We start from the raw sequence: 10,363 nt of genomic DNA on the forward strand, positions 1-10,363 counted from the left end.
TCGACGAATTTCGAAGGAAAAAGTCGAAAAAGGGGAAAGAGTGCAAAGTCGAGGAAAAATGAAATAAAATCAAAGGAATTTACCTTGATCTGAAGCAAAAGCCGCCGATTTACGAATTGGTAGTGACAAGTCTCAGCTTCTAAGCTTAATGCTCGGGGAATTTGCGAAGTTTTGATGCGGGCTCTTGAGCGTTCTTGAGAATTCTGGGTTTGTGTTGATGAGTGAGTGGGGAGAGAAGACGCGCCTCTATTTATATCTCCAGAAATGGGAATTCAAGGAGTCTGCGTTTCAATTTCTCTCAAGCACCCCACTAAGTAGCCGTTAAACACACGACCTTGCAGTTAAATCGCCCACTACCCGTCCAACTTCCGCAATCATCCACATTAACTGTTGTTATCTCATTAATCATGGGTTAATTACGGTTTAAATTCACATTTTTGGATCAGCAAATCATTCACTTCCCTCCTTTTCTGGTTAAATCAAACCCGACCCGTCATCCTTCCAAATCGGGTCTGGGGGGCAAGTTGTTTGGGTCCAATTTAGTCCAATTGGGCCTGGTCACTGAATGATCCAATTAAAAGCCCAAGGCAAAGGTTCAACTCTCCAAATATGCTAAAGTCAAAAATCAACATCCTCAAAGCCATGTCAAGGTCAGTCAACGGCCCAATCAGCTTGGCCCAGCCCAACTGACTTCCGGGCCCAATCCGCCTCCTTCATTAGCCAAGGTATAAAAGCCAACAATTTGGTCAATTCTTGGTAAGACGAAGACAAAGACAATAAAGCCTCAAGCAACTAAACTCTTGCACAGCTTTCTCTCTCTAATATACTGACTTAAGCATCGGAGGGGCCTTCCTCGGCGTCCCCCCCGAGGCTAGTTTACGTGTATTTGTTGTGCAGGAAACCCTCGGCTCCTGCGTCGTTCGGACCGAGACCAAGTTCCCTCAAGATAAAAGGATCTTCCGAGATTCGATTGTTTTCATCCGAAACAATATATATTGCCGAGACCTCCGCAAAGGCGTCATTGACACCGAGAAGGCGATGACATTCACGGACAATGCCCGTGGATTCTTTCCAAACCACGGTGGGCCGGAGTTTGAGCTAGAGTTGTCCAATGCATGTAAGAAGATTCAAGGGTGGTTGGAACACATGAAGGTAGATGAGTGTTCCCATGCATATGTTATTGATAGTATTCTCAAGTGTTCTTACTACCAAGCTCATAATTCTGCTTCCCTCTCCTTGGACTTCCACCTTGAAATATCAGATGAATACTCGAATGTTTCGAAGCAGTCACGTATTCATCCGAGGGAAGACGATTTGCAGGATGGTGTGTGTTTTGAGGGTGATACTTTGAAAAGGTTTTGTATGTAGGGTAGAATTATAGTAAAATTAGTACTCTCTTCGTCCCACTAAGATTGCCCCATTTAATCCGACAGAAAAGTAACATATATGGAAGAAAAAATGATTTTAGGAGTTGTAATTTTTAAGTTGGCTGATCAAAAGTCTGCTTAATTGATTGGTAATTGAATGATTTGGTGTGATTTTCCCAATTTATGAAATACAGTATCTAACCAAATATAATAGTGATTTTAACAGTCCAAAACAAAAATTCTACACTCAGTTATAATACCAAGTGCTTGAAACTATGCTTCCATTGAGAAAAGTTGCAGAATACATACAGCTCAAATAATTACGCGAAACTGCAATCATATTCTGTTTGAACAATCATCCATCTAGTTTACAGGATATGACCATAGAGAGAATATGATCAAATTTTAAACAAAAGCAGGATATCTGAGAAGCCATTTCAATCCATCTCACTGGTATAACTGCAGAAAAAATGCACAGGCTATGGCTAAATCACTCCACAAATTGAACAAATTACTGATGCAGACTCGACATCTAACTGTTGAAGAGGTCTGCTAAAATAGCTTGTAAATCATGAGAATAGCTTGTGAATGATATGCTTCAGAAGTTATCGGATTATCAAGTTATAATTGTTGGCATATTTCACAAGAAGGATGTGAGTAAGCTCAGATTTCCTAATAACTGTTGATTTTGAAAGAATTCTGACCTGTAAATGTTGGAATGCATATGTAACACAGGTAAAATAGTAGGTCTGTTTGACAAGAAGGCTGTGAATAAGTTCAGTTTTCCTAGTAAATTGTTTATGTTGAAAGAATTCTGAACTGTAAATGTTGGAGTGCATATGTAACACAACTTAAGCTTTTAGATAAAAGAATTAAAACAAAGGGAGGAATATAGACTATTGTCCTGCAGTATTTGATGGTGGAAATCACAACAGCATGCAATGTTAAAGCCATTAAAGATCATATATTCTTCTGAATCATCTATACAATATAGAGACCAAAACAACCTTATTTGCAAAGATTTAAACCAACAGCCTGTCATGGATGTGCCTAGCTAACACCATGCAATTTCAGGGAAGAAATAAATAGAATGTTGAAAGAATAAGAAACAGTACGAAGACATAAGCTAATGCAGCAATGTATTACAAATCAAGCAGACAGAAGAAATCTTAACTTCAGCCCTATCAGTATGCATCATCACACACATCTAGACATAAACGAGCCTCAGTTTAGGTCAAAGTGTGTTGTCTGCATTATTATTGGTCTTGTTAGAAACATTACAGACTACTGTAGACCAATAGTCATTGTTAATTGCTGGAAAGAGCATTCGAGAATGAGGACTTGTGTTTTGGTATGCATTCTGAACTGTTGTAGGCTTTGCAGTATTAAATCATGTCTACTTTATATTAAAACAAAGAAATTAAAAAAGATACAAGGCTCAATGACACAATCATAAATAACATCACATTAGAATTCAAACAGTCTGATTCAAAAGAGAGAGAAACAATTCTCTGACATTATTTAAACACCCCCCCCCCCCCCAACCCAAAACAGTGAAGCTGTTTCAGGATATTCCACAGCTTGTAAATCTGCAACATCTAACTCAATTAGGGCATACCTTCTCAAGCAATTCCTCAAGCTCAGTTCCAATATTTATAGCACTTTGTTCCATCCTCTTACACATATCAGGTGCCGTTTTCCCAGCAGCTGCATAGGTCCGAAGCAACCCCAAGTAGGTCGCCGGAACAAGAGGCTGGCTTCTCTCCAATATTTCGCAATACTTTTCAGCACCATCAACATCCTTCTCTTCTATAAAATACTCAAAAAATCTATTAAGTTTCCCTGCAAATGAATGCCAAACCCATTGGTTAGCCAGCGCCACTTCCAAATGCTTCAAAGCAAGGTCAATCTGGCGTTTCTCCAAGTAGTAATCCATGAAAGTGACATGGGCAGCACAAGCTTTATCTCCACCTCCATCTGCAGCATCCTTCAGAATCAGATTAGCCTCCTCAAACCAGTCATGCCTCAGGAAAGCACCAATTACAACAGTAAGTAACCTGGCATCATAACTCTTATAGTTGGAGTTCCATTCCATGAAGCACTTTTTTAGAAGCTCCATATTACCCAACTTTGTTAGGGCTTGAAGCATAGTTAAGTAGCATAAGTTGTCATAATCGTCAGATCTTGACTTTAACTTTTCCCATATCCTATTGACAGCCTCTAATCTACTTAAAGAAGCATAAAGGTTAATTAAAACATGATATCCAACATAGTCAAGATTATCAAATGAATTATCTAAGATTTCTTCAAGCAGTATTAAAATTTGGTCAGCTTTTTCAAATTGGTCAGTCTTGAGATATGCTGAAGCAAAAGTGATATATATAAGCCACTCGTCTTTTATAGATCTCTGTAGTCGAACCTCTTTTATGACTTCTTCTATACCCTCACGATCATTAAGACACGCATAGCTTAGGATCCATGGTTGGTAGCACACACAGCTTATGGGGATATTTCTCTGCTTCATCTCCTGTATAAGAGGAGGCACTTTCTCAGGCTGGTCCACTTTCATATAGAGAGAAATAAGATGTGCATAGGCCACCTCACTCGATACAAAGTTCATCCCATCCATCTTATTGAAAAGAGCCAATGCCTTATCAATCATCTTCTTAAAACAATAGCCATGCAAAAGAGCACCACATGTGGCTCTGTTATGCTCATCAGGAGGAAGACTATAAAAGAACTCCTCTGCTTCATCAATACCCTTAACTTCACATATCATACTCAAATGTAACGCTGAATGACCAATTTGACCTTTCTCCATCCATTCCAGAATCTAAAGCAATTCCACAAAATTCAATTCCCATATCATCAATAGGGGCAAAATACTCACAAATCAACAAGATCGCAAAATCATAATCAAGTGAAACAAGCACAAAAATTATTACTCTGATTACTCTCAGTCTCACTAATTTCATTCCAAATTCATTTTATACCATATATATATATATATATATACATACATATCAATTACAGAAAAGGCATCATCAGCACGGCTACAATCAAGTATCAATTACAGAAAAAGCAAAGGGGTCAGGACTTGGAGAATAATTAAGCATTAACAACACCAATGGATCGGACATGTGATTTTGTCATGAATCATGAGATAAATATCATAAGAAATGTAATTTATGCCAGACGCTGTGCATGTCAAAACAACACAAGGGTTTGCTAAATCCTATACCAATATTAAAGAGGATGAGTTAAGTTACCTCGAGGCAAAGCTGGTAATGGCCATCCTTACATAGCATCAAAATGCATTGAACAAGATCCTCCCTTTTCAATTGATTGTTGTTGTAAATCTGGTCCAAAACATCAGAAGCTTTCTCACCGGTGGACCGCACCAACGATAATCTACTGTAAAGATTATGGTTGCTGAATTCCAGACGCCTTATGGGTGGATTTTCAGGGGTAAAGCTCGGTGCTGTTGAAAAAAGAATCCGGAAAAAACGAGAACCTGCCGGAATCGTCATACGCCTGGTGGTGTTTAGAGACCTTGTTTTGGTTAAGAGTCTATGCATCATTTTGTATGTTTTTGTTAGCTCCCATGCCCATCATCGGGGTTTTATAGCCGGATGTCTCAGCTAAAAGACTATAATTAGACTCAAATTTCAAATGTCCTCCCAAAATAATTGTCGTATTGTACCAACCACTCACAATAGCCAATGTACCAACCACTCAAATTAGCACGTAGTGTAAAAACCACTCACATTAGTCACGCAGTGTTGTACAACCACTCACGCCAGTCGGGAAATCTTCCCGGATATCCCGTTACGCGGTAATAGTAATATTATATTGGTCAAATAACTTGCATATAATTAAGACAACTTTATTAGGAAATATTTTGAGATATTTGGCATTTACTCATAAGAATCTTAATTCCTAAAGATAACAACTCTTTTAATTATGACATCAAATTTCAAAAATTATAACATCACTAACCAACAGAATTCAATAATCTCTGGTTGCATGTTTCTAAAACTTTATCACTAAGCCAAAAAATTAAGGGTACACCAAACCAAAACTTAATTTGACTCCTAAGTTAATTCAGGGATACTTACTTCAGGCTTCAGCAACTTTAATTAAAACATATAAGAAAAATGTCCAGGGCATTGGACAGCTAGCATATCTTCTGGAGCAACTCCTCATGCTCAGCACCTATATCTATACCATTTTCCTCCATCCTTTGACGCATTTCCGGGGCTGTTTTACCTGCAGCTGCATAAACCTGAAGCAACAACAACCAGGTTCTCGAGTTAAAAGCCTGAACTTTCTCTAATTTACTGCATAAGTCTTCAGCACCATTAACATCCTTTTCTTCTTTGAAATGTTCAAAGAAAGGATCAAGTTTATCTACTAATGGCTTCCAATTGGCAGCCATTGCTGCTTCCATATGCTTCAGAGCAGAATCAAAATTATGTTTCTCCAGGTAGTAGTTCATGAAAACAACATGAGCGATCCTTATTTTTTGTTCAGCCTTATCTTCAGCGTCCTTTAGCAGATGCTTCGCCTCTTCATGCATGTTATGGCTAAGGTAAGCATCTATGAGGACAGTTGGGAGTCTGTCATCATAATTTATGCAACTCATATCCCACTCCTTCAAAAACTTTTTAAGTCCCTCAATATCATCTAGCGTTGACAGGGCTCGAAGCATAACAAGGTAGCTCATGTTTGGACAAACACTAAATCTTGACTTCAGTTTATGCCATGCCTGATAAACAGACTCTGAATCACCGGTACTTGCATACATGGAAATCAGAAAATGATATGCTTTGCGGTCAGCTTTCTTAGGCTTGTCAAAAAGCTCCTCCATCTTTTTCAAGGCAGCGTTAGCGTTCTCAGACTGACCAGCCGCTATATACACTGCAGCAAGGTTGCTATGGATTTGCCAATCCTCATTTACAGAGCTTTGTTCTTGAACTTCTAGCATAACTTGCTCAAGACCCTCAAGATTGACATGATATCGATAGCTCTGAATCCAGATGTAGTATATGTGGTTGGTTAGTCGGATGTTTCTTTGCTTCATTTCTTCTACAAGAGAAGGCACCTTGTCTGGTTGGCCTATTTTCATATAAAGACTCATGAGGTTACTGAAGGTCAGATCATTGGATGCATAGTTCAGTTCATCCATCTTTTTAAAAAGAGCCAATGCTTTATCTGTCATCATTTTAGTACAGTAGCAACTTAAAAGTGCTCCATATACATATTGGTTCTTGAGATCAGGAGAAATGCCGTCAAAGTACTCCTCAACCTCATCAATGTCCTTTACTTTACACATTATATTTATACGCAATGCATGGTCTGTAGCAGCATTTCCATATCTACCTTTATCCATCCAATCAAGTATCTGCAATGCAGAAAGCATATTAGAGGGAACTGAATGCAAAATTAACACTATGATGGAGTTAAAATTCTTATCTACAAGTAGCTCATAAATACAAACAATCAAATTATCTCAAACAGGTGTTCTGTTCCTAATTAAATGGGAAGATTAATCCGAATCTTTTTGACAAGAATAGAAAGAAAGTTGTAGCAATGCTCCTAAATTAGAGAAAAAAAGAAGAAAAAAGAAATTTTTGGTAATTTAAGTTGAGGTACTGTGGTGGGTAATGTTGAAGATATGTATCTTACGAAGGTATTTGGACCTAGTGAAGGATGTGCCAACAAATGTGAGGACATGTGGTGGGTTGACAAAAGATTTTCCTATTATAGTTGGATTGCATCAAGGGTCTGCGTTAAGCCCTTTTCTTTTTGCAACGGTTCTAGATGGAGTAATTAAGCCAATTCAAGATGAGGTTCCATGGTGTATGTTGTTTGCGGATGATATTGTTTTGGTGGATGAAACTCAAGATGGGGTTAATGCCAAATAGGAGCAATGGGGGCAAAGGTTTGAATTTAAAGGGTTTAAGCTAAGTCGGAGCAAGATTGAATATTTGGTACGCCGCTTTGGTAAAAGAGGGGAATAAGCGATGATGTAGTTAGTTTGGACATAAAGGATTTGGCCATGGGTGAGTGTTTTAAATATCTTGGTCGATCTTTCATAAGAATGGCGACATTAATCAAGACGTGACCCACATGATTAAGTAAGGGTGGCTTAAATAGAGAAGAGAGTGTTATCTGACGAAAGCATTCTCTTTTACACTTGAAGGGGAAATTCTATAGGACTGCCATGAGACTAAAACTTTATGGTATAGAATGTTGAGCTTCTAATGAGCAAATTAAAAAGATGGAGGTTTCGGAAAAGCACATGTTAAGATGAATGTGCAAGAACACTCTAAGAGATAAAATAAGAATTGAAATTATTCGCAAGAAAGTGGGTGTTGCAGCTGAGGGAAAATCGTCATCGTTGGTTCAAACATGTAAGACAAAGACCAAGGGTGTACCGGTATGAAGAGTGGGATCATGGAGATGTTAAATGAGGTAGAGGGGGATCGATAATGACGTGGTTGGAAGGAGTTAGGAAGGATATGAAGAAATGAATTTGCATGAGAATGAGGGCTGATCGTAAGGGATGGAGTAAGAAGATTTTTGTGAGAATATACGGAATAATCACTTTTGATTCATGTAGCTGACCTCACTTATGGGATTAAGGCTGTTATTGATTGATTATGCTTCATTTTAACAACTCACTTATTCTTTATAAGCTATTGTGTTGTTACAATAGAATAATACGGGAATTGGGTTAATATATTACAAATCTACCCTAGGATATTACTTTCTCAACGGCCATGGGGTTATGGCTTCGGCTTCCTCTGGAGGGATTACGATCATCAATCCCCTGATTATAATTAAGATGTTCTAGGTCCTCAGTTTTTTGCAGCCAAAAGTCAAAATTAGATGGCTATTTGAGACAGCTATTAATAGGAGCAGTCCATTAGAGTACATAGGAGAAAGGATTAAGGAGAAGGTTATGCACACATGTTTATAGACAGAACACACATTGAAGCTATTAATAGGGGCGTGATTTATAGAAAGGAGGGAGAAAGAAACAAACTAATGCATGCCAGAATGCAGCAGAGAGAATCAATATATCGTCCAGTGTAATAATAAAAGATTGAAGAACACACATTTTAACCTGTTTTATGGACTACTATTATCTAGAATATGATGGATAGTAGGTTTGATTGGATATTGTAGATATTGGACTGAATTCTAGTTTTAAGACTCGCCTTCCAAGACAGAATGATCTGCACTTGTTTTATAATCATGGGAAATAAAACCAAGCTATATACCCCCTGCAATCAATTTGGTCATCATCTCTGAAAAAATATAGGAACAAAGTAGAAGCAAATCTATTTACTTATATTTGTCATATAGGGTCAGATAAACAAGCATAGTAAGATTCACAATCGACAGGCAAGCATGTATGCATATTTGCCAAGTGCCAACATATTTAGGTGAAGATTTGTTCGGACTTCGGAGTAACATGTAGAATTTTGCAAGTAAATTGGCAAGACTGCAAGAGTTGTGTACCAGTAAAACCCTATGATTATGCTAAGATATAAGCACTTTAAACTACCATATTGCCAATAAAATAAAGGGTGTATTCTCTTCAAATTATTTTGACCTATATATTTATAAATATATCAGAACTTATCTACAATTACTTGAACTTACTTCTACTTGTGAATTTGTGAATATGTTTGAACTCATCTAAACTGTCCTTATTTTATTAAAGCTGTCTGGACTTAGTCAAAATTGAGCCTTTTAGAACTCTCATATGCCTAATTATTGCCTAAATCATAAGTTAATGCCAAAATTCCATTAACTTTCACCAAACACACAGAACCTATTAGGTATTGAAAATCTTCAAGAACTCCAACTTGACTTAGTTGGCCACTAGTTTGTCTCTTAGAATGTAGTATTTGCTTCATTTAGCACTACAAATAGACATAAGGATCCTCTCCATTGTATCTCCACCAATTCCTTTATTATTTTTACACAAACAGCAACAAAATATCGTTTCACACCCCTATTTTTCTCCATTAATGCATTCCCAACCATAATATAAGAAATGGACAGTTCATATACTAAGGTATCAACCATTGCATAAAGATAAAAGTTTCACACAGTTAATTCATAGTTCATAGTAAAAATCAGCAGCAACTTTACCTGCTAGAGTCTAGAATTTTCTACATTAAGCATTGCGATTTGCATATGCATCAGTTTTTAGTAACAACCATCAATTGATCAACATTACAAATTCATTCATAATTTCATAGTTCATACATGAGAGAGAAAATTCCTAATTAAGTCAAACAAAATGCAAACTTTAAACATTGGATTGTATTCAAGAATCAAGACCTAGCTAAATCCACAATTAATCAAATACCCATTTCAGGAAATTGCAAAACAAAATCTGGGCAGAAACAAAAAATCAAATTTCGTGCATAAATTCACCCAAAACAGAAATAAAAGTAAACCTAACCTCAAGGCATTGATTGTAGTGGCCAAACTTACGAAGATCTTTAAGGCAAAATATAAGATCAGTCTTAAGAAACTGCTCCCCATTTCGCAATACCCTGAATAAAACATCGTGAATCCTTTCGCCTGAAGTTACCACCGACCATATCTTCTGATACAAATCTTGTCTGTGGATGTGACGGCGATTTTCCGGCGGAGTTTTAGACGGAACTGGCGGGGCGACGGTGGAGAGTCGCCGGAGAATCTGAGACTCGCCGGAGATGAGACGGAAGGTGGTGGTTGTGAGCTTGAATTTGTGTTTTAGTGATTGTAAAAACATTGTGTTGTTTGTTTGGTAATGCGGGTGGAGTTGGGGTTTATCAAGGGTTTATGTTCTTATGTTATGGACCAAGAAGGGGTGATTAGGGATTACGAGATCCGAATAACATCTTCACCATACAATCGGTTCAATTATTTGTTAAGTTTCGGTTGTACAAATGAGTAAACCAACTCTAATTTTTGGCTCCAAATGCGTA

At 37.6% G+C, this 10,363-nt stretch overlaps 2 protein-coding genes across 2 annotated transcripts; both read right to left on the reverse strand.

Annotated features, from left to right (window-relative positions):
• Positions 1 to 2,717: 2,717 nt before the first annotated feature.
• Positions 2,718 to 4,965, reverse strand: LOC110733025 (pentatricopeptide repeat-containing protein At1g02370, mitochondrial-like). The gene is made up of 2 exons (XM_021913034.1): positions 4,637 to 4,965; positions 2,718 to 4,200 (listed from the first exon to the last, which is right to left on the reverse strand). Exons 1-2 carry the CDS (start codon positions 4,946 to 4,948, stop codon positions 2,971 to 2,973), a joined length of 1,542 nt encoding a protein of 513 aa, XP_021768726.1. The 5' UTR covers positions 4,949 to 4,965; the 3' UTR covers positions 2,718 to 2,970.
• A 508-nt stretch (positions 4,966 to 5,473) lies between these two features.
• Positions 5,474 to 10,249, reverse strand: LOC110733024 (pentatricopeptide repeat-containing protein At4g01990, mitochondrial-like). The gene is made up of 2 exons (XM_021913033.1): positions 9,853 to 10,249; positions 5,474 to 6,771 (listed from the first exon to the last, which is right to left on the reverse strand). Exons 1-2 carry the CDS (start codon positions 10,165 to 10,167, stop codon positions 5,545 to 5,547), a joined length of 1,542 nt encoding a protein of 513 aa, XP_021768725.1. The 5' UTR covers positions 10,168 to 10,249; the 3' UTR covers positions 5,474 to 5,544.
• Between the last annotated feature and the right edge of the window lie 114 nt (positions 10,250 to 10,363).

The sequence above is a fragment of the Chenopodium quinoa genome, unplaced genomic scaffold, assembly GCF_001683475.1.
Source record: "Chenopodium quinoa cultivar QQ74 unplaced genomic scaffold, ASM168347v1, whole genome shotgun sequence".
NCBI lineage: Eukaryota > Viridiplantae > Streptophyta > Magnoliopsida > Caryophyllales > Amaranthaceae > Chenopodium > Chenopodium quinoa.